The 24,365-nt window shown below is 44.7% G+C and overlaps 2 protein-coding genes across 13 annotated transcripts; one reads left to right on the top strand and one right to left on the bottom strand.

The window, feature by feature from the left end:
• The first annotated feature begins 70 nt into the window (after positions 1 to 70).
• LOC110534044 (transmembrane protein 45B) lies at positions 71 to 4,866 on the top strand. Its single transcript, XM_021618684.3, has 6 exons — positions 71 to 243; positions 2,321 to 2,523; positions 2,656 to 2,868; positions 3,055 to 3,239; positions 3,341 to 3,483; positions 3,647 to 4,866. Exons 2-6 carry the CDS (start codon positions 2,331 to 2,333, stop codon positions 3,747 to 3,749), a joined length of 837 nt encoding a protein of 278 aa, XP_021474359.1. The 5' UTR covers positions 71 to 243; positions 2,321 to 2,330; the 3' UTR covers positions 3,750 to 4,866.
• Positions 4,855 to 21,840, bottom strand: LOC110534032 (nuclear factor related to kappa-B-binding protein). Of its 12 annotated transcripts, none has more exons than XR_016483741.1 (26): positions 21,758 to 21,840; positions 21,366 to 21,509; positions 17,567 to 17,768; positions 17,357 to 17,484; positions 17,100 to 17,271; positions 16,856 to 16,954; positions 16,694 to 16,767; positions 16,443 to 16,527; positions 16,176 to 16,356; positions 15,812 to 15,923; positions 14,977 to 15,103; positions 14,792 to 14,869; positions 14,601 to 14,680; positions 14,449 to 14,495; positions 14,267 to 14,330; positions 13,975 to 14,149; positions 13,776 to 13,882; positions 13,528 to 13,651; positions 13,064 to 13,143; positions 12,147 to 12,319; positions 11,778 to 12,030; positions 8,712 to 8,862; positions 7,827 to 8,528; positions 7,495 to 7,601; positions 7,248 to 7,383; positions 4,855 to 7,063 (listed from the first exon to the last, which is right to left on the bottom strand). XR_016483741.1 is itself a non-coding variant. In XM_036990446.2 (26 exons), exons 2-26 carry the CDS (start codon positions 21,489 to 21,491, stop codon positions 6,926 to 6,928), a joined length of 3,762 nt encoding a protein of 1,253 aa, XP_036846341.2. In that variant the 5' UTR covers positions 21,492 to 21,509; positions 21,758 to 21,840; the 3' UTR covers positions 4,855 to 6,925. The 12 variants fall into 12 exon arrangements, 7 of the variants coding, with proteins under 7 accessions (XP_036846341.2, XP_090042946.1, XP_090042945.1 ...); XM_036990446.2 differs by having other exon boundaries at positions 8,712 to 8,903; XM_090186820.1 differs by having other exon boundaries at positions 8,712 to 8,903; positions 11,889 to 12,030.
• Positions 21,841 to 24,365: the final 2,525 nt, after the last annotated feature.

Genomic DNA, 24,365 nt, shown 5'->3' with positions numbered 1-24,365 from the left:
TAAGCATATCATGTGTTGTCCATTTGTAAATAGTACCCTGGGTGCTGTGCTCCTTGGTCGCAGTCAAGTCATGCAAAGCAAGCAAGGGCGGTGTCACGTGATGCTTACACTACAGGTAGATGAGCAGGTGTGTGTGTGGACACAGGTACTAGGGCCACTGTTAGTTCAATATTCATCTCAACTAACAGGATTCACTGATTTGAGAGGGAGAGGTCGGCCAACTGCGGCGTGACAACGAACAAGGTCTGAACATTTCAAATTGTCTCTGTGTGTTTGTGGTTGTTGTGTAACTTATGAATAGCAGAGTAAAACCATTGTTCTCTCATGATTGATGAGTAAAGGGTCCAAAGTATATGGCGTTGTCCCGACAATGGTCCAAATGTCAACAGGTCTGAAGGCTACATTTATAGGACTGGACAGAAGAGGAGAAATTGCTCCATTTAAACTTCAAATCAATGCTTCCTAGTTTTTCACTCTAATGAGAAAATACAAATTGACAGAAAAATACTATATTCTACGCAATGTCGAATGCGAGGTCGGCCAGTCGAGAAAACCTTGTCTGACAAATAGTAATCCAAGTAGAAATACCGACCACTCCTCTTCCATGTTAAATATGCACTCTCAAACGTTTGATTATATCAGCCAGTAATTTTGAAAGTGGTGCTCACGAGCCAAAAGTGGGCCCCCTTTTTGTGTACTACTTCCTCAATTTGTGTATTACATCATCCATTTCGTAAAATATGTCACGGCCGGCAAATTATTATTATTATTATAAATATTTTTTGCAATTCATATGTTATGAATCCAATTTGCACTATATGTTACAACTTTGTTGTGCTTAAGATCCTGGAGTGCATATTAAAGTCAACACACACACACACACACACCTTATTCATATGTCCTCTGTCGAAACAACGGTAAGCTTTAACCAACCAAAGGTATACTATACATTACATTACATTACAGCGAAAGTAACTACCAACAAATAAAAAGGATGGCACTTTAGCCTCGTGTAAAGTCTAATAAACAAATAACAAACCGATATTCACTGCGAGCATGACTTAAAGGACAATGATATCACCTACATCACTCACACGGCCGGTTTTCTAACTCTTGCTTTTCAAGTAAAGACAACATAGCAAAATGTAGCCTGCCTCTCAGCGCATAGTCAACACACCATTTTTAGTAAGGTACATTCACAATAATACCAGGTGCCTTTTTAGGAACTCGCTGTCAATATCTCACAAACAAAATATTTTATGACATATTTTTAACGTCAATTATCTGACATGGCTGGAAACGACAAACTGGTGTGCAAACTACAGAATTGTCTTGCCTTGTTATCCTTTACGATTCACCTCAGGCTTCTTTCTACCCTTCTCTCCTATGGGGCTGCACAAATTAATAGGCCTTTTCCATTTGCAAGACAAATGGTTTGAACTTGTATCTTGTATCCACAAGATTGTGGAGGGTCAGATTAACGAAAGGACATGCAGAGCAAGTGCTCCGGGGCCCATGACCTCCTGGGGGCCCACAACCCCCTCTTTAAAAAAAGGACATGTGCCCTGTGTGCCCATTTGATAATCCAGCCCTCCAGGAGATAGATCCCATTTCTCAAACTATTCGTCTTGAACACGTCATAAGCAATGGCAAAATGTGTAGAATTGCAGGAAATTTGCCACAGGGCCCCAAATGCGGTAATCCAGCCTTGTCCTGGATGCATGGAAGGAATTACCTGTACACAATGCCTGTTCTAAATTGACCTCACAAGATGAACAAATACTACAATCTGGATTACTAACGACTGAATGGGCCTATTTTAAAATAATTTCAATTTTTATTTGTAGGGGGTGGGTTCCAAAGACCCTATCCATTTTTGTTTAAGGGGACCTTTAAGATTCATAGGTTTTGCTGCAGGCCTTATTATCAGATACTGTTGCTATGTGTGTAAAACTCTGCCACTATACGTTGCACAAGCCATCTATATTAGTCTTTGTGGTTAAGCCCTGGCTGTTGTGAGAGTGTGCTTGCAGGCTTGGTCTGAGTCAGACCGGAACTAGATAAAGAGAAGTAACCACTGTCTGGTTTGACATTTTGATCTTGTGTGACTTAAAGAAGATATTGTCTGATTGCTGATTTCACCAATAAGCCAATGATTGACAAGTTCACACACACCTTTTTGCACATTTTTATTAAAGTTTCATGTAAACAGTAAAGTTACTCAAACAGTTATTTGCCATGGTAATTACTTTTAGCACAAAACAACTTTCCTATAATTTATTTCACATTTAATGCATAATTCACATTTCTCATTTGTCAGGGTTGACTGGATGATGGCCAACTTCAAGGGACATGCCCTTCCTGGCAGCTGCTTTCTGCTGTTAGGCCTGTGTTGGTCAGTGATGTACCCTCTCCGACACTGCTGGAGGAGGCATCAGCCTAAAGCAAGACAAAAACTGCCCCTGTTCTTTAACAGAATAGACTTAATCGAGGGGACACTTATGATTTTCTTTGCCTTTGTGGGTGAGTGTCTTCCCTCGTGCACTTATTTGGACTGCTCTCTCTTTAAGATCTTACACTATGGAATCTCTCAACCTCTGAATGATCTGCAAGAGGCTTGCTGTTTGACCCTGATGTTGTCCTGTCACTCTGTAGGCATCATGGCAGAGCAGTTTGTGCCTGATGGGCCCCATGCCCACCTGTACAACAGAGAGACCCAGTCCTGGGTGAAGCTGATGAACTGGCAGCACAGCACTATGTACCTCTTCTTCAGTATCGCTGGAGTTGTTAAAGTCCTCACTATGTCACCGCTTCCAGTCCCACTTGGTCTTGACCGCCTTGCTCTCTCCCTGGCTTTTTTTATTGAAGGTACAGTGTCAAGAGTTTGAATGTTATTTGTTACATATCCCTTACCAGACTAGAGGCAGATTTGAATTAGCAGGTATTCCTACCATCAGTATAATTGTCTGTTTTCATATGCTCTTTGACCACTAGACAGATTAGATGTTATCTGCATATTGTATCAATATTCCAGGATGTTCCATTCCCCTCCAGGGCTCCTGTTTTACTTCCATGTGCACATGCGCCCTCCTCTGGATACCCACATCCACTCCATGCTGTTTGTGCCGGTGTTTGGTGGGGCGGCCATCACCCTGTTGGAGGTGTTCATGCGAGATAACATCGTACTGGAACTGCTCAGGACCAGCATGACCATCCTGCAAGGCTCCTGGTTCTTTCAGGTAGAACAGTAACCACCACCAAATGAACCACTGTCATTTTCAAACGAGTCAATCCCATCACGCTCACACAGAGGAACTGAGCAAAGTGGGTACTCTTTCAGATTGGATTCGTGCTGTACCCATTAAACGGAGTACAGTGGGATCTGCAGGCACACGATAACACCATGTTCATCACCATGTGTTTCTGCTGGCATCTAGCTGTGGCCCTGCTGATCGTTGGCATCAACTACTGGATGGGCTGGTGGTGAGCATCTTCCTTTTTATCAATATACCTTTGTCATATCGCCTCTTTAATAGGTCAGTTTAACTTCATCAAATAAAGTCATTCCATTGCCATTGCTTGGGTAAATTCACTGCCTGCATGAGCCAATGCTAATCCATGGCTTCTTCTTCTCTGGTCCTAACAGCTGTGTACAACGATGTTCAGGAAGAGGAAGTGACATAGAGATCATGATGAGAAAGACATCCAGCTCCAAAAAGGCTCTGCTAGAGGAGTCAGACGAAGAGTAGACAGACGCATCATGAAGTGTGTCCAGTAGTAGATCACTGTTACGCAATTCTCCACAATTGTTTGTCTGAAATTTGATTAACTGGTTTCTCTCGTTTCAAATCAAATCAAAATTGTATTAGTCACATGCGCCGAATACAACAGTAGACCTTACAGTGAAATGCTTACTTACGGACCCCAACAATGCAGCTTAAAGGGGGAAAAAAAAAGAAGATACAAATAAGATGTAAAAAAAAGAGAAGCAATAAAACAATAGCGAGACTATATACAGGGGCGTACCAGTACAGAGTCAGTGGGGGGGCACCGGTGAGTCGAGGTTTGTAACCCTGCTACTGTGTATGTGTATTTTGAGTGTCATTTTATCAATGAAATAACGACATGCCTTGTCGAGTTAAGATTCAAGCCAAATTAATTTGAAATAAAATGCTTTACTGAGCCCGGACAAATGTAATGTAATTCAAAGTATAAAAGCTAATAACTGATTTTCAAAACTGAGGAGGTTGCTATGAGACCAAGGAAAATAGGTGAGATGTAAAAGTATTCCATGGAGGTGAGAGAATTTCAACATTTCTTGTGACACATTAACACCTGTTGTGTATTCATTATGTTGTGCAATGGAAAACCAAACAGAACAAAAACGGGGGATAGGACCTACCTGAATTTGTCCAATAATGAAATATTATTTCTGTTGCAATACGTACTCAGTTTGGAGAAAACGGTTTCTGTTGCGAAACCAAACATTTTGAAAATGGAATCTGACTAATGAATACACCCGACATTGTAACACGACAATGTTACCTGCTGGGGTTTCCTCTCCTCTTAAGCCAGTTGAAACATTTGCATACTCGTCCTGCCTATGGCTATACAGAACGGAGAGCTACAGTCCTGTAGGTTTTCGCACCAGTCCAAGTTGTAACTAGCCTAATTCAGTTGGTCAACCAGCTAAATATTAAAATCAGGTGTGCTAGGTTAGGGTTGGAGATTTTAACAGGACAGTAGTTCTCCAGGAACAAGGTTGGAGAGCCCTGCTATAGAGCAACATGCTTCTTTCCCTCCGGAAAACAGAATGTCTAATGATTGTCAGAGATAATATATTTCCAATAAATATTTTTTCATTCACTGTGTAGTTTAATTTTTTTAAATAATGATTATTTTAGGTACAAAATACTTACATGACCACAAAACACTTTATTGCTACCAGATTCATCAAAAATTAACACAAACAAATGAAAGAAGATTATATAGGAGAGAGATTACATTGTGTGATATATTTTCATACCATACCCAAAAGATGGAACTACAAACTTTGCACTCAAATCTTCACTAATCGCAGTGATAAGATTAGTCTATGGTGGGCTTCATCACTGCATCCATGAGATTAAAGATACCTAGAACAATGTATCTGCTTAGACATCGTACTAGTCAGGCGTTAAAGTGGATGGGAATGAATAGCAAATCAACTTGAAATGTTTTATATAGATCAACAGGTCGGGTGGAGAAAAAAAATCCACCTCCAGTCTGTTTACCATGAGTAGAAACTAGGGTAGTTTCAGTCTAGTTTGCATAATGACATTTGCGAGCTGTTGACCGAACCTTGCCTGACACTTACTGTAGTAAAGCAATTCAATTCCATCTATTCCATGGTGATGCAAACTCTTAGCCTTTCACAACAGATACAGTGCCCTCGGAAAGTATTCACACCCCTTCACTTTTTCCATACAGCCTGAATTTAAAATGGATTAAATGTAGATTTTTGTCGTCACTGGCCTACACACCACACACACACACACGTCAGTTGTACAACGGAATGCATTCAACTGAAATGTGTCTTCTGCATTTAACACAACCCCTCTGAATCAGGATTTCACCAGGAGACCAACAGTGACTTTAAAACAGTAACAGAGTTTAATGGCTGTGATTGGAGAAAACTGAGGACGGATCAACAATATTGTAGTTACTCCACAATACTCACCTAATTGACAGTGAAATAGGAAGCCAGTACAGAATAGAAATATTCCAAAACATGCATGCTGTTTGCAACAAGGAACTAAAGTAATACTGCAAAAAATGTGGCAAAGCAATTCACTTTTTGTTCTTAATACAAAGTGTTATGTTTGGGGCAAATCCAAAAGAACACATTACCGAGTACCACTCTCCATATTGTCAAGCATAGTGGTGACTGCATCATGTTATGGGTATGCTTGTAATCAGTTGAGGCTGCTGAAGGGAGGACGGCTCATCGTAATGGATGGACTGGAATAAATGGAATTGTGTCAAACGTGTGGCTTCCATGCACTCCATTCCAGCCATTATTATGAGCCGTCCTCCGGTCAACAGCCTCCACTGCTTGTAATCATACATTTCTTCGGGATATAAAAGGAATGGAGTTAAGCACAGGCAAAATCCTAGAGGAAAACCTGCTTTAGTCTGCTTTCCACCAGACACCGGGAGAGGAATTCACCTTTCAGCAGGACAGTAACCTAAAACACAAGGCCAAATCTACACTGGAGTTGCTTACCAAAAAGACAGTGAATGATCGTGAGTGGCCGAACTACAGTTTTGACTTATATCTGCTTGAAAATCTATGGCAAGACTTAAATGGTTGGCTAGCAATGATCAGCAACCAATTTGTCAGAGGTTGCTGATCATTTTGAAGTGAATAATGGGGAATGTTGCACAATCCAGATGTGCAAAGCTCTTAAGAGACTTACCCAGAAAGACTCACAGCTGTAATCGCTGCCAAAGGTGCTTCTACAAAGTATTGACTCAGGGGTGTGAATACTTATGCAAATGAGATATGCATTTAATCTTCAATAAAATGTGCTAACATTTCTAAAAACATGTTTTCACTTTATCATTATGGGGCATTGTGTGTAGATGGGTGAGAAACCAAATCTATTTCATCCATTTTGAATTCAGGCTGTAACAACAAAATGTGGAATAGGTCAAGGGGTATGAATACTTTCAGAAGGCACTGTATGTCAGGTGAAACCAAATGTCTCCAAATGGTTTACGCTGTCCAGGGATTACTCCGTTCATCTGCTGCAAACTCTCCAGACATCAGAGTCCTCCAAAACATTGAGAGAGCAGAGATGCGCTATGGCTCCCAAGCATCACTTGCCTCTGAAGCGCAGGTCGTGGCACCGCACAGAGCAGTAGCAGGCTCTGGGACTGCGTCTCACTGTGCCGGCGGTGGCGGGTCCGGGGTTCGTTTGGGTGAGGGTGCGGTGGTGACTACGGCAGCGGACACAGACTTGGGGGAGCCTGCTGCAGAGAGCTGCTGGAGCTGCAGGGCAGGCACCGTCTGGATACGCACCTGGGGAAGACAAGGCACATCAACCAGCCCTACCAACTACTATACCCGATGCCTCGGGCCAGGAGTTTCCCCCCCCCCCATCACAAGGTCAGGAAATGCTCCTGCATACTAAACGTTACTTTTCCTACAACTGAATTCAGTTTGTTTGGGTGCTGGGTGAGTATTGAATAAGCTGCTGACTGACCTGAGTGGTCTGCCCTTGTTGCTGCAGCTGCTGTAACTGGTGCGCTGTGACAAAGCTGACTGGCTTGTTCCCAGCTATCAGCTTGGTGCCTGCAGGCATGGTGGTGAGGATGATGTTCCTGCCCAGACTGCTGATACTGCACAGAGCAGAGACACCCCAGTCAGTCTATACCAGGCTGCTTACTGCCACTGGGAAGACTTGACACATATATTGTTACAGACCATTAAGGCTGAACATGACGACTCACTTCGTACTGATGTTTCCTTTCAGTATGGGCGTGGTCATCCCACTCTTGCTTTTAAGTGGTTGGCTGAGGACAGACAGAGGCACTGGGATCCGAGCTGGTAGCTTCCCCTGGGGAAATAAAGTCAAAGACGGGGAGAATCATTGGAAGACCATTTCAAAGGTAGGTGGTGGGGGCTATAGAGAACGTAGGCTAGGAAGAATGTCTTGAAATGAAAACATATCCATTGAAGATAAACCTCCCAACTACAGTGCTGTTATTATACAACCATCCTGAATCCCACAGTAAATAGAAGAGGCAGATAATAGTCATGTTGATGAAGCTGTGGGTCTTACTGGTTGTGTGGACACCACTGTGGCTGTGACGGGGACCTGGCGGACAGTATCTGTGGCTGTTCCCAGAGTCAGGGAGCCTGAGGCAGAAGGGCCAATCGTCACCCCTTCAGCTACGGCCAAGCCGCTGGTGGCTTTGGGGACAGTCGCAGCCCCAGTGGAGACTGGTTTGCTGCTGGTGGCCGTTGTCACGGTGATGGCTTTGGCCCGTTTCTGTGGGATGACCCCGAGTCCGGGCATTATTCGTATGGTGGTGCCACTCTTGGAGTCAGACGAGGAGACGGTGGAGAAGGTTTGGTCCTTCTGCTCGGCCATAGCGACCGCCAGGGTGGGCATCAGGCGCATAGCGTCCCCTGCAGCCTTCAGCAGGGTGGTGGTGCCAGCGGAGGCTTTGTTCGTCAGAACGCCACCCGAGGAGGAGGCTGGGCTGCAGGGGGAGGAGTGTTGGGGTGGGGTCAAATGGAGAGTAGCAGATATGCTCTTGGTGGTGGCGGTGCCTAACATGTCGGGGGTGAGTTTGGTGGTGGTGACGGGGGACTTGGTGAGGGTGGCCATCATTTCAGGTGTGATCCGCAGCACCGTCTGTCCTTTGGAGTAGGGGGGCAGGTGGAGCACATCTTTGCCCTGGATGCAGAGATCCGTAGCGGGTATTGAAATAGCTGCTCCACCTTGAGCCTTCACGCCCATCTGGCCTGTGATGGCCACCTTTAGAGACAGAAATTATGTGAGCATGAAACACAGAAAATGATTTCAACAAAATGTAAAAAGAAGGCTCTTTCATGAACACATTACATTGAAACTAGATTAAAATGTTCTCTTTGAAAGCTTATTTCCATGTAAACCCTTCTTAAAATGGCTCCTACGAAAATATAAAATTTTCGTGTTCACCTGTTGGATGATGTTCTGGCTGGTGACTCCCTGTAGGACAGCGGGGGAGGCTGTGTGGTGTGCAGGGCTGCCAGGGAAGCCAGTCTGAGCAGTGGTCAGGCCTGACATCGACAGGGTCGTCTGCCCTCTGGCTACCTGCCCCTGGATGGGGCTACCAAAAGACAGGGTCCTTAGTGGTAACGACACCACGGTCTGCTCACGGTAACAGTGTGAAGAGAGGAGAAACAACCCTTCATTTACATGCACCGGTGCATTACAGCAAAGAAATGTCTCTTATCTGTGGTTCAAGACGATGTCTGATTAATAGTGCTGAGCAATTTGTGCTTTTTGAGGTCGGTTCAGTTTTGGTTCAATTCTGAATTTTTTTTCACGGTATCGATTATTTTTTGGAACATTAAAACGCACTATGAACTATGTGGGTTGAACGCTGTAACACAGAATAATACCATTTCTAAAAATCCCATGATGGTAGAGACTGTCCATCAGTGGTGGAATAAGTACTCAATTGTCAAACTTGAGTAAAAATAAAGATACCTTAATAGAAAATTGCTCAAATAAAAGTCACCAAGTAAAATAATAAAAGTATTTGGTCTTAAATATACTTAAGTATCAAAAGTAAAAGTAACATTTCAAATTCCTCATATAAAGAAAATGATCCAGAATCATTTTATTTGTTAATTTACTGATAGCCAGGGGCACACTCCAATGCTCAGACACAATTTACAAACGAAGCATGTGTTAGTGAGGGCAACAGATCGGGGGCAGTAGAGATGACCAAGGATGTTCTCTTGAGAAGTGTGTGAATTAGGCCATTTTCCTGTCCTGCTAAGCATTCACAATTGAACTAGTACTTTTGGGTGTCAAGGAAAATGTAGGGACGTAAAAGTACATTATTTTCTTTAGAAATGTAGTGAAGTAAAAGTTGTCAAAGTACAGATAAGTCAAAATACTACTTAAGTAGTATTTTGACTTAAGTACTTTAAACCACTGCTGTCCATTACTACTGTCCACTTATTAACCATAATTTATTCACATTACTTTAATATTTGATGACATTGTTACTTCATTCCAAGTCATCTCATCTCTATAGTAGTTCTTCAAAGTAAATAAGACATCAAAGAAAATAAGGCATACTTTTATGACTGCTGAATAACTATCAATCACGTAGTACTTTCAAGCTCTCGAAGCAAATGCTTTCAATCCCTCTCGATTGCGCATTCTCTTCTCTGCTCCGCACAGACCGGACAAGTTTAAACGGCTGCGCAATGGATTATGGGCATTGTAGTTAATTACCATGTTTTCTGCACTAAACTACACTGCTCAAAAAAATAAAGGGAACACTTAAACAACACAATGTAACTCCAAGTCAATCACACTTCTGTGAAATCAAACTGTCCACTGATTGACAATAAATGTCACATGCTGTTGTGCAAATGGAATAGACAACAGGTGGAAATTATAGGAATTTAGCAAGACACCCGCAATAAAGGAGTGGTTCTGCAGGTGGGGACCACAGACCACTTCTCAGTTCCTATGCTTCCTGGCTGATGTTTTGGTCACTTTTGAATGCTGGCGGTGCTTTCACTCTAGTGGTAGCATGAGACGGAGTCTACAACCCACACAAATGGCTCAGGTAGTGCAGCTCATCCAGGATGGCACATCAATGCGAGCTGTGGCAAGAAGGTTTGCTGTGTCTGTCAGCGTAGTGTCTAGAGCATGGAGGCGCTACCAGGAGACAGGCCAGTACATCAGGAGACACGTTGGAGGCCGTAGGAGGGCAACAATCCAGCAGCAGGACCGCTACCTCCGCCTTTGTGCAAGGAGGAGCACTGCCAGAGCCCTGCAAAATGACCACCAGCAGGCCACAAATGTGGATGTGTCTGCTCAAACAGTCAGAAACAAACTCCATGAGGGTGGTATGAGGGCCCGATGTCCACAGGTGGGGGTTGTGCTTACAGCCCCAACACCGTGCAGGACGTTTGGCATTTGCCAGAGAACACCAAGATTGGCAAATTTGCCACTGGCGCCCTGTGCTCTTCACAGATGAAAGCAGGTTCACACTGAGCACGTGACAGACGTGACAGTCTGGAGACGCCGTGGAGAACGTTCTGCTGCCTGCAACATCCTCCAGCATGACCGGTTTGGCGGTGGGTCAGTCATGGTGTGGGGTGGCATTTCTTTGGGGGGCCGCACAGCTCTCCATGTGCTCGCCAGAGGTAGCCTGACTGCCATTAGGTACTGAGATGAGATCCTCAGACCCCTTGTGAGACCATATGCTGGTGCGGTTGGCCCTGGGTTCCTCCTAATGCAAGACAATGCTAGCCCTCATGTGGCTGGAGTGTGTCAGCAGTTCCTGCAAGAGGAAGGCATTGATGCTATGGACTGGCCCGCCCGTTCCCCAGACCTGAATCCAATTGAGCACATCTGGGACATCATGTCTCGCTCCATCCACCAACGCCACGTTGCACGACAGACTGTCCAGGAGTTGGCGGATGCGTTAGTCCAGGTCTGGGAGGAGATCCCTCAGGAGACCATCCGCCACCTCATCAGGAGCATGCCCAGGCGTTGTAGGGAGGTCATACAGGCACGTGGAGGCCACACACACTACTGAGCCTCATTTTGACTTGTTTTAAGGACATTACATCAGAGTTGGATCAGCCTGTAGTGTGGTTTTCCACTTTAATTTTGAGTGCGACTCCAAATCCAGACCTCCATGGGTTGATAAATTTGATTTCCATTGATCATTTTTGTGTGATTTTGTTGTCAGCACATTCAACTATGTAAAGAAAAAAGTATTTAATAGGAATATTTCATTCATTCAGATCTAGGATGTGTTATTTTAGTGTTCCCTTTATTTTTTTGAGCAGTGTATGTAGAATCTTGGCCTGTAACTACAGCTCCTTACTACATCGCACAATTCAGGCTTGATCTGATTTATCTCTACAGAAACTACACAGAGCCCACAGGAAAAGAACAAACAAAATGATATTCAAATAATTGAACAGACATCGGTCAGTTAGTTGTTTAAAAATAGGATTGTTGGTAACAGGATGGTCAGTTATTCACCTGTGTGATGCCCTTAGCACCCACAGTGACTGGCACTCTGATCTGTCGAGGGGTCTGGTGCACCAACATGGCCTGCTGTCCTCTTGCTGTCTGGGCAGAGACCACTCTTACCTGAGGCGGAGAGCCTGACTGATGGCCCACTACCCTGGCTGAGTGCTGGGAGGTAGCTGGCTGAGAGACCTGTGGGCCACACTGGCTGCTGGACAACAGGGTCCCCAGTTGAGGAATGGGGGGAGGAGACACTAAGAGAACACTAAGAGCGAAGAGAACAGGGCATTAGTACTTCCATAACATCAAGAATATACAAGTACTGAATGTGTTTAATTGAGCCTGATAAGACTTCATCCACAGAAGCGGTTTTATACTGACCCAGGACCGGTCTTGACTGAATCTGGGATCCCAGCTTTGGTGGGGGTTGTGGCTACAGGGGCTAGGGGTGATTTGGGGGTTCCAAGGGTGCTGGGAGTTGGGGACATGGGACCCCCCATATGACTAGCTTCCAGGCCTCCAGAGGTCTTACCACCGCCCTCCTTACTGCCAGACTTATAACACACAGGATGGTTCGTCACCATCAACACACATACCATAATATACACTGAGTGTCCAGAACATTAGAAACACCTTCCTAATATTGAGTTGGGGCACGGACTACAAGGTGTTGAAAGCGTTCCACAGGGATGCTGGTCCATGTTGACTCCCAATGCTTCCCACAGTTGTGCCAAGTTGGCCGGATGTCCTTTGGGTAGTGGAGCATTCTTGAGACGCACGGGAAACTGTTGTGCGTGAAAAACCCAGCAGTGTTGCAGTTCTTGACACAAACCGGTAAAGCCTGGTACCTACTACCATAACCTGTTCAAAGCCACTTCAATATTTTGTCTTGCCCATTCACCCTCAATGGCACACAAACACAATCAATGTCTAAAAGAGTAAAAATCCTTCTTTAATTCTTTAACCCGTCTCCTCCCCTTCATCTACACTGACTGAAGTGGATTTAACAGCCGACATCAAAAAGGAATCATGGACTGACCAGGTGAAAGCTATGTCATGGAAAGAGCAGGTGTTCCTAATGTTTTGTCCACTCAGTGCATGTCAGACAACAACAGAGCCTATTATATAGAAACAGTTTGATTAGTCCACCAGGATTCCATTGACAAGTGGTTCAAGCCAAGACTTTCCACATTCAAAGATGCCAAGTCTCCAGAGAGGGTATGTAAGAAGAGAGATTATGAACCATCTATTTGTCAGCAGTGCAGTAGTCACAGCAGAGTAGAGGCGGTGGGACTCACAGGCTTGGATGCAAGTTTAGGTTTTTGCTGCAGTGTCTTTCTGGCCTTGGCAGCGGCAGCCTGAGCCTGGTGAATTTTCTCTGGGCGGGGAAAGAATAACAACTTGTAGTTAAAGTAGTTGTAATAGTCAAATGTGGCCTTTCGTTAGCCAATACAGAGAGCCGGGAGACACTCTCGGCGCATAGGCATTGGCTTAATCTACTAACAGATCTCCCACAACACCTCCACCCTAGCCTTAACCCAGTCGCTAGCACGCCAAAAGCACAGAGCCACGCATCGCAGTCGTGCGATTCGCTAAAATTAATAGACAACAAATACTTCACTCCGTAGGTCACTCCCACCAAGGCCAACTTTGAGTGGTTGATATCCCAGGTGTATATGCGCTGTGCACAATAGCCTGGGGACGAGGTTACAGCATTTGTGACAATTCCTATCCTATTCCATTGGCAGAATGTCCTGCTCACCAAACTCCTCCTGACCGCGGTCGCGGTGCAGGTAGTTCCACAGCTTGCGGATGATGTCATACTTCACACAGGGGTCCTTCTCATAGTGCAGCCTGTCCAGAGCCCCACTCACAACCATGTTCACCTGCAGGAGGCCACGCATCAGGTGCCTTGCTCAGTCACAGACAGACAAACACCGACCGGACAGCTGTGTCAAAACATTGTGTATACGAGTGACAACAATAACCCAGCAACAGTGAACCTCTAACCTGAGCACTGGTGACATCTGGCGCCAGGAACTGAGAGTCCTTGAGCAGCTCACAGATCTCAGCCCTGGTCCCCTCTCCGTTGGGCAGCCGGGCTGCTGCGTCCCGCACTGAGGAGGAGCAGCAGTCCAGTCACATACCGCACATCTAACCTGAAGCTACCGCAACAACATCTCACACTGACGACAGGGGTCAGTCTTACCCAGGGAGAGGATGGTGACATAGGCTGGGCGGTCCGAGCGCAGCAGAGTGTGCTCTCTGGCTTTGTTGAGAGACATCTCCTTGTCAAAGACCCCTTTAACAGGCCCCACCGGAGACTCAAAGCCATGCATTCTGAAGGTGAAGGCTTTGTGTGGCTGGTCATACCGCTGTTGCTCCTGATGATCAAAACAAGAGCACGGACACGTAACGATTGCAGAGAATGTGTGTGGTCTTTATGAATGATACTCGATATCTAAGACAAAAAAAAAAAAAGGTAGAGACGTGACACTGACCTGCACTTGAAAAACATGCCTCTCGTCTCCAGTGCTGGCCCGCACCACGTAGTCTGTCCAACTGCTTAGTTCCAGAGAGAACAGCAGTCAGTATTACAATAAAACCCCTCTATGGCAATGAACACATACACTAAGTCATTCTGAGGAAGGTCATCCGTGACATGAGAAACACGGAAACTTACGCTCTAGGGGTGAGAGAAGTCATCTCTGGTAGTTCGTCACATTCTGCCTGTGGGGGGGGACATTGTTATTTTATTCAAAGTGTATTACAGGGAACAGAAAACGACCACCCTGACAGAGAGGAGTGAGAGGTGAAAATGGGTCATTGTAATACCTTGACCACAACCAGGCCCTTGGAGTCGACCCACAGCTGACACAGAGCACTCAAATCCTTCTCTCCATTCTCACTTGGACCTTCAAGACCGGAGATTGAGACAAATCTCTACGTCTCCTACTTCTGAAATGGTTTCATTTGCATTGTACCAGAATTTGGACGAATCAACTAACTGACAAAAGAGATCTTACCAATCCATTTCCATTGCTGTGAGCTTTCCCTGAACACAACACAAGGGGTGAAGCCACTGGGAAGAGCCATCATACCAACTGAACGAGAGATCGGAAGATGGTGAGCGAAGAGCAGAAAGAAAGATAACGATGGGACACATTACTGCTTTAAATGATCCAGAGGAGATGGAGTCTGCCGTGCTCACCTTTAGTCTCCCCAGCCAGGAAGTGCAGGGCCGGCAGCACCATCTCTGACCAGCAGGAGGCCGAGGAGAACCGGGGGTTCAGGGAACTAGCTGGAGATGTCTGCCACTGTCGGACCTTCTCCTCCAACTAACACGGGGACATGCATGAATCATTAGATCCTTTTCAAGTCTTACAACAGTTCCAATACATAGTTAGAGTTCAGCTCATCACATACACCAGTGGTTCTCAAACTGGGGGTCGCAAGTGTAAAACTGACCCATTTCGATCTGGTTACTAACATAAGCCTACGGTATTGCAGCAAATTGTTGTCTCAAAAACTTTGCATCCAAAAAGATGCATGTCTTGACTGTTGACGAATGACCAGACGTCAGAATTGCTGGGCGCGCATCCCTAGATTAGTGACATTTTCCCGGATTTTGCCTGGCAAAAACTATTTCTCAAAACTGCAGTAACATCGCACTTCCTTCAATACTTATGGGATGAAGATGTAACATGTTCTGGCGAATGAATTACGATATTTGTGAGGAAGAAAAAAGGCCATACTTTTCATCCACTCCTGCATACAAGCAGGCTGTATCCTACTGTAGCTGCTTGCTCTGGACTCCAGAGAAATGGCATGATATCTCTACTTGATATTGGCTCCTAACATGAATGACTTTCAGCTAAAAATGCAAGTATAAAATGTAGTTTATTTCTGTATCTTACGTTTTCAAAATGCAAGATTTGAACCACTTCTTCTTGGAGGGTCGAGGGTCAAAAGTTTGAGAACCACTGACAACAAAAAAACAACCTTTGTGTGGCTATGTACTTGTGTAGGCAGGCACGAGTGAATACCATGGCTGTGCTGGCGAGCCCCTCTAGTCTCAGGATATTCTCCAGCAGGTTGAAGAAGGTCACAGCAATCTCCTCCGCCATGACAGGGCTGTTCTGCACCTCCCCCAACGGCCTGTAGATGGCGATAGAAGATGCACATGAGAGCAGGCCTACGCAGAGTGAAAAGCATGGAGTGCAGTGTGCAATTGAATTCATGACCGCATAGAAATGTCCGTAGCACAGGAATATCAGTCAAGCTGGGATTTTGATTCATTTCATCAAACCTATTACCACAGATGTTCTAATGTATCAATAGAATGCCAGATTTAATTAGAAACTCGTCAGATAAAAATGCCATCTTTGCGGGATGACTACATTAACTCACTCTTCCTTGACACTGGGCAGTGGAGGGACTGGGGTGTCAGGAAGAGCAGCTGGGGTGTCAAGTGATAGAGCTGGAGCTTCTGAAGGCATCAGAGCCTGACAGGGATCCTCGGACTCCACTTTAATTCTCCTCATCTTCTTTCTCCTCATCTTCCTCTTGGGCCGACCCAGTTCAAACAGTGCTAGATAATAGAAGGTACAAGTTCAGATTGTTTCGACATTACGATTAATTTCGCTTGACGTTTATGGTGTTGGTGTTTGTACTCACCCATTATGGCTCCTTTACGACCCACGTCCACTCTAGACATCATGTCGCCCAAGTGGATGTCAGAGGTCATCAAATCTGGATGATCCTGTGCAAATAAGAATGACGAGGATTAGGACGCGAGGGGATGTTGTGCAAGATGATATTAGGTTGAGAGTGTCCCTCATATCCATTCACACATTGATTTCAGGATTCAAATGGATGGCAGATTTCTGGGATGTGTGTGTGTATGGAGAAGCATAGAAGAAACTAACCGGTTGTCGTCTCCTCTTTTCTCTATGTCTCCGTAGCATGGCTCTCATGTCCTTCTCTCCCAGCTCTGGTTTAGCTGTGTGAGCAAACGTCCCAAATCTTCAATCGGTCTATCTGCACAGCCTATACATAGTCTCTTATGCAGCTACTGTAGTGTAACTGACCTGTGGTCTTCATGTCCTGGGTGGAGAGACTGGGCAGAACCCTGACAAAGACAGTAGGTGTGGGAGAGGAAGGAGACCGAGGTGTTGGCAGCGAAGAGGCTGTACCCACAAACACAAAGGACGACATATGATTGGTTCAGATTGCGATTGACCCATAGTGAACAGTGAAAGATGAACTCTGACACTTAATCAATGCTGCTAAATGCAATTCCGTTTCAATCCAGGCTGATGAAAGCAGGCTCACCATCATCGTCAGATGACGGGTATCGGTCTCCACACTCCGTTTTAACTTCCCTTAGTATCCAGCAGACTCTTCCTCTGAACCTCTGTTCCTGCATCTCACCAGGCGTCCGGGCGGGGCACTTTCTCTTTACCGCGATGTCAGGGCCACTGCGGACCGCCAACTCCAGTAGTTCCTAAACCCGCCGAAATAAAATGAACATACTGACGGAGGCCATTCGCCTTGTGCTTGAGATCGAAGCTTGAAGATGTCCGCCGTACCTTTCTAGAGACCAGGACCTGTTTGAGGAGTTTGTGGTAGTACTGCTGCAAAGAGTAGAGCTGGCACTTTTTCTGGGACTTGGTACACAGCTCTCTGTACATGACCACTTCTGGATTAAAATGGCCATCTGGGGAGAGCACAGAGTCACACATAATGCAGAGACGTACTCAAATAAACGAAAAATGAGCAGTTTGAGAGAGATGTGTTACCTCCGAACAGTTTCTGTGCAAGGTGCAAGGGGTTTCCGAAGCAGAAGTTCTGGTTGTTGAAGAGGTCGCTGATGGTGCGGTCCTGTTCAGAGGTGTTGTCGTCGGGAAACTGAGGTAACAATTGACGGAGATGCTGCCTCTGTTCATCGGTCAGTACTTTAGACCATGTGCTTTCACTCAGCACAGTGAAGAAGATTTCAGGCTGTTTGCAAAACAACATATACACAGAATTGTAAATGCAACGATCACGATACAGTAAACATAATCTCACAACATAATGGATACACAGCATATGACGAGAAGCAATTCCACGAGTACCAGAATGATTATTCACTTTATTTATACATTTTTTCTTACCCCTTTTTGCACCCCAATTTCGTGGTATCCAATTAGTAGTAGTTACAGTCTTGTCTCGTCGCTGCAACTCCCATACGGACTCGGGAGAGGCGAAGGTCGAGAGCCATGCGCCCTCCGAAACACAACCCAACTTAGCCGCACTGCTTCTTGACACAACGCACATCCAACCCGGAAGCCAGCCGCACCAATGTGTCGGAGGAAACACTGTACACCTGGCGACCTGGTCAGCGTGCACTGCACCCGGCCCGCCACAGGAGTCGCTATTGCGCGATGAGACAAGAATATCCCTGCCGGCCAAACCCTCCCTAACCCGGATGATGCTGGGCCAATTGTGCGTCGCCCCACGGACCTCCCGGTCGTGGCCGGCTGCAACAAAGCCTGGGCTCGAACCCAGAATCTCTGGTGGCACAGCTAGCACTGCGATGCAGTGCCTTAGACCACTGCCCAGGAGGCCCCAATTATTCACTTTTATAAGTATGTCAAACAAAAACCATTGATTGCAAAGCTAATCAAACCATACAACTCTATGCACAAGGAATCATTTGAATAGAACATGTTACAAAGACACATTTATTCAAAGAACAGCACAGATTCAGAAGTCTGCAGAAGGAATGGTGGTGTCAGCTATGATATGACACCTTGAGTTTGAGAAAATCTATTTTGGTTATTGAACTACGGTAAGTGAAGTGGATGGACAGCCAGTAACCAAAGGACAGTAACAGAATGACATCGTGGGTCCTTGATCTGTACTATACAGAAATGTCTAATTATGAACAGGCACACAAAAGGTAAACACATGTAATATCCTCCTTTGCATGTTTGGATACTAATCTACACACTGGCTATTATTCTAATGAGCTCTGCCACCAAACAATACCAAATTTGGTTGGTCCAGACCGGACCAAATCTGTACCAAGCATAGAAATATACCCTATATACACACAAACGTGGATTCAGTGAGTTCGGTGATTTCAGCCACACCCGTTTCTGACAGGTGTATACAATCGAGCACACCGCCATGCAATCTCCATAGAGAAACATTGGCAGTAGAATGACCTTACTGAAGAGCTCAGTGACTTTCAACGTGGCACCGTCACAGGATGCCACCTTTCCAACAAGGCAGTTCGTCAAATTTTTGCCCTGCTAGAGCTGCCCCAGTCAACTGTAAGTGCTGTTATTGTGAAGTGGAAACTTCAAGGAGCAACAACAACTCAAATGTGAATTGGTAGGACACAAAAGCTCACAGAACGGGACCGCTGAATGCTGAAGCGCATACCACGTAAAAATCCTCTGTCCTCGGTTGCAACACTCACTACCGAGTTCCAATCTGCCTCTGGAAGCAACGTCAGCACAAGAACTGTTCGTTGGGAGCTTCATGAAATGGGTTTCCATGGCCGGGCAGCCGCACACAAGCCTAAGATCACCATGTGCAATGCCAAACGTCGGCTGGAGTGGTGTAAAGCGCGCCACTATTGGACTCTGGACAGAGGAAACGCGTTCTCTGGTGTGGTGAATCACGCTTCACCATCTGGCAGTAGGACGGACGAATCTGACAGATGCCAGGAGAATGCTACCTGTCCCAATGCATAATGCCAACTGTAAGGTTTGGTGGAGGAGGAATAATGGACTGGGGCTGTTTTCATGGTTCGGGCTAGGGGCCTTAGTTCCAGTGAAGGGAAATCTTAAAACTACAGCATAAAATGACATTCCAGGCGATTCTGTGAGTCCAACTTTGTGCCAAAAGTTTCAGCAAAACAATGCCCCTGTGCACAAAGTGAGGTCCATGGTTTGTTGAGAACGGTGTGGAAAAACTTGATCTGACCACAACACAGAGCCCTGACCTCAACCCCATCGAACACATTTGGGATGAATTAGAACGCTGACTGCGAGCCAGGCCTAATCGACCAACAGCTTTGCCCGAACTCACTAATGCTCGTGGCTGAGTGGAAGCAAGTCCCTGCAGCAATGTTCTTACATCTAGTGGGAAGCCTTTCCCAGAAGAGTGGAGTCTGTTATAGCAGCAAAGGGGGACCAACTCTATATTAATGCCCATGATTTTGGAATGAGATGTTCAACAACCAGGTGTCCACATACTTTTGGTCATGTAGTATATACATATAAACAGTACCTTCTCATTCAAGGGTTTTTCTTTATTTTTAATATTTTCTACATTGTAGAATAATAGTGAAGACATCAAAACTATGAAATAACACATATGGCATCAGGTAGTTACCAAAAAAGTGTTTAACAAATCAAAATATATTTTATATTTGAGATTCTTCAGAAGTAGCCAACCTTTGCCTTGACAGCTTTGCACACTCGTGGCATTCTCTCAAACAGCATCATGAGGTAATCACCTGGAATGCATTTCAATTAACAGGTGTTCCTTCTTAAAAGTTCATTTGTGGAATTTCTTTCCTTCTTAATGCGTTTGAGCCAATCAGTTGTGTTGTGACATGGTAGGGGTGGTATACAGAAGATAGCCCTATTTGGTAAAAGACCCAAGTCTATATTATGGCAAGAACAGCTCCAATAAGCAAAGAGAACTGCCAGTCCATCATTACTTTAAGACATGAAGGTCAGTCAATACAAAACATTTCAAGAACTTTGAAAGTTTCTTCAAGTGCAGCAGCAAAAACCATCAAGAGCTATGATGAAACTAGCTCTCATGAGGACCGCCACAGGAAAGGAAGACCCAGAGTTACCTCTGCTGAGAGGATTATTTCATTAGAGTTACCAGCTTCAGAAATTGCAGCCCAAATAAATGCTTAAGAGTTCAACAGACACATTTCAACATCAACTGTTCAGAGGAGACTGTGTGAATCAGGCCTTCATGGTCAAATTGCTGAAAAGAAACCACTACTAAAGGACACAAATAAGAATAAGAGACTTGCTTGGGCCAAGAAACATGAGCATTGGACATTAGACCAGTGGAAATCTGTCCTTTGGTCTGATGAGTCCAAGTTTGAGACATCTGGTTCTAACCACCGTGTCTTTGTGAGAGGCAGAGTAGGTTAACGGATGTTTGGTTACCTCTGTGAAGCATGGAAGAGGAGTGATGATGTGGGGGTGCTTTGCTGGTGACACTGTCTGTGATTTATTTAGAATTCAAGGCACACTTAACAAGCATGACTACCACAGCATTCTGCAGCAATACGCCATTGCCTCTGGGAAGCTGTCAAGGCAAAAGGGTGGCTAAATAAATTTATTTTGATTTGTTTAACACTTTTTTGGATACTACATGATTCCATATGTGTTATTTCATAGTTGATGGCGTCACTAATGTTCAACAATGTAGAAATTAAAAATAAAGAAAAACCTTTGAATGAGTAGGTGTCCAAACTTGACTGGTACTGTATATGCTTTAATTAAAAAATAAATAGCATAAGAACTTCACGTTAGTGCTCAGGTGGCTTTTTACATGGAAACGCTTGCTACTCACATCCTCAAGCAGGTCTTCTGGAAGGCTCACTCGACAGTCTCCCAACATACACTCTTCAGTGATGTGCCCATCATTGGCCTTCTCTGAGTCCAGGGGGTCTGTCAGCATGTGATCAAGGACATCCATTCTGATATTCCTATAGCTCTATAAAATAATGAATTGCATTGGTATCTAGCTAAAAACACACGGTGTCCGGCATTGACAGCTAACTAGCTAGGATAAGGTACATTTAACTAGAAGCGTTTTAGCCTACGTTAGCTACATTTCTACAGAAAACAGCTACTTTGCTAGTTAGTTGGCTAACTATATATTATATTCTCATGTCATGGGTGAAAAACAAGCCAATGCAAACTAGCTGAATTGGCTAATAAAGCCAAAATTAACGAATTTACCTGAAAATAGAGCACACTTACATCGGATAAGAGTCAAATGCGGGGGATCATAATAAAGACGTACCCGATACTGTTTCCGGTCTTCAGCCTTGGGTACTTCCGATTTCCCAAATATGGGTTGTGTTCGAGGTACGGCCAAGCGATGACTGAAAAAAGTTAGGTTAGTGCTGGTTTACAGTTAGGGTTAACTTTAGGAGTTAGGTTATTAAAGGGTTAGGGGAAGGGTTAGGAGGAGGATTAGCTATTATGATATGTAGTGGCAAAATAGCCAAAAAGTACTTGAAAAGTTACTAATTAGCTCAAATTATAAAGTTGTCCGTGACGAAAACCGAACATGCAACCTTTTGGTTGCTTAACGTTACACCAGGCAGGTACACAAGCTGTTAGGTTTACTGAGGTACAGCAGTCTGAAGTGCAATTTAAAAAATGATATTTACAGGCAATGAAAATATTTCCTTAAAACCCCCACCTTACTTTAACAAAACACAATACAAAAAGACAAATGAGATTATAATAATACACAAAACTTCATAGAACTACAGTCGTGGCCAAAAGTTGAGAATGACACAAATATTAATTTTCACAAAGTTTGCTGCTTCCGTGTCTTTAGATATTTTTTGTCAGATGTTATTATGGAAAACTGAATTATAATTACAAGCATTTCATAAGTGTCAAATGCTTTTATTGACAATTACATGAAGTTGATGCAAAGAGTCAATATTTGCAGTGTTGACCCTTCTTTTTCAAGACCTCTGCAATCCGCCCTGGCATGCTGTCAATTAACTTCTGGGCCACATCCTGACTGATGGCAGCCCATTCTTGCATAATCAATGCTTGGAGTTTGTAAGAATTTGTGGGGTTTTGTTTGTCCACCCGCCTCTTGAGGATTGACCACAAGTTCTCAATGGGTTTAAGGTCTGGGGAGTTTCCTGGCCATGCCCCAAAATATCAATGTTTTGTTCCCCGAGCCACTTAGTTTTCACTTTTGCCTTATGGCAAGGTGCTCCATCATGCTGGAAAAGGCATTGTTTGTCACCAAACTGTTCCTGTATGGTTGGGAGAAGTTGCTCGCGGAGGATGTGTTGGTACCATTCTTTATTCATGGCTGTCTTCTTAGGTAAAATTGTGAGTGAGCCCACTCCCTTGGCTGAGAAGCAACCCCACACATGAATGGTCTCAGGATGCTTTATTGTTGGCATGACACAGGACTGATGGTAGCGCTCACCTTGTCTTCTCTAGATAAGCTTTTTTCCGGATGCCCCAAACAATCGGAAAGGGGATTCATCCGAGAAAATTACTTTACCCGAGTCCTCAGCAGTCCAATCCCTGTACCTTTTGCAGAATATCAATCTGTCCCTGATGTTTTTCCTGGAGAGAAGTGGCCTCTTTTTGCTGCCCTTCTTGATACCATGCCATCCTCCAAAAGTCTTTGCCTCACTGTGCGTGCAGATGCACTCACACCTGCCTGCTGCCATTCCTGAGCAAGCTCTGTACTGGTGGTGCCCTGATCCCGCAGCTGAATCAACTTTAGGAGACGGTCCTGGCGCTTGCTGGACTTTCTTGGGCGCCCTGAAGCCTTCTTCAGAACAATTGAACCGCTCTCCTTGAAGTTCTTGATGATCCGATAAATGGTTGATTTAGGTGCAATTTTACTGGCAGCGGTATCCTTGCCTGTGAAGCCCTTTTTGTGCAAAGCAATGATGATGGCACGTGTTTCATTGCAGGTAAATATGGTTGACAGAGGAAGAACAATGATTCCAAGCACCACCCTCCTTTTGAAGCTTTCAGTCTGTTATTCGAACTCAATCAGCATGACAGAGTGATCTCCAGCATTGTCCTCTTTAAACAATCACACCTGTGTTAACAAGAGAATCACTGACATGTCAGCTGGTCCTTTTGTGGCAGGGCTGAAATGGGGTGGAAATGTTTTTGGGGGATTCAGTTCATTTGCATGGCAAAGAGGGACTTTGCAATTAATTGCAATGCATCTGATCACTCTTCATAACATTCTGGAGTATATGCAAATTGCCATAATTCAACCTGAGGCAGCAGGCTTTTTGAAAATGTATATTTGTGTCATTCTCAAAACTTTTGGCCACGACTGTACATTGTGTTTGCGCTGTGTTTGGAAAAACAAATTATTAAAATTTAATATTTTTAATACAAAAACAGAATAATATTGACTTTTTGATTTAAAGTAACATTTAATGTACGTACTTGACTTTGACGTCATCCTGGACACAGTGGGCAGCAGTGACAGGCCAGCGGTCGTTGATAACTGAGGCTTCACACACATGGCTATACCCTCGGAGGCGAAGGCTAACTTGCCAGGGTCACTCTCCCTCACTGGAGGCCTGGCCACCCACAATACGGGAGTGTCTGTAAGACCGTGTACCACACTCTGCACACCAGTGGAGGCTGCTGAGGGCAGGACGGCTCATAATAGTGGCTGGAACGGAGCAAATGGAATGGCATCAAACCATGTGTTTGGTGTATTTAATACCATTCCACTGATTCCGCTCCAGCCATTACCACAAGCCTGTCCTCCCCAATTAAGGTGTCACCAACCTCCTATGCTGCACAGAGACACACACACAAACATATTGGC

This window comes from Oncorhynchus mykiss, chromosome 10, assembly GCF_057628025.1.
Source record: "Oncorhynchus mykiss isolate SJ-2025 chromosome 10, ASM5762802v1, whole genome shotgun sequence".
Taxonomy (NCBI): Eukaryota; Metazoa; Chordata; class Actinopteri; order Salmoniformes; family Salmonidae; genus Oncorhynchus; species Oncorhynchus mykiss.
The sequence above is the reverse complement of the archived record's forward strand: the minus strand, read 5'-3'. Positions and strand labels throughout refer to the sequence as shown.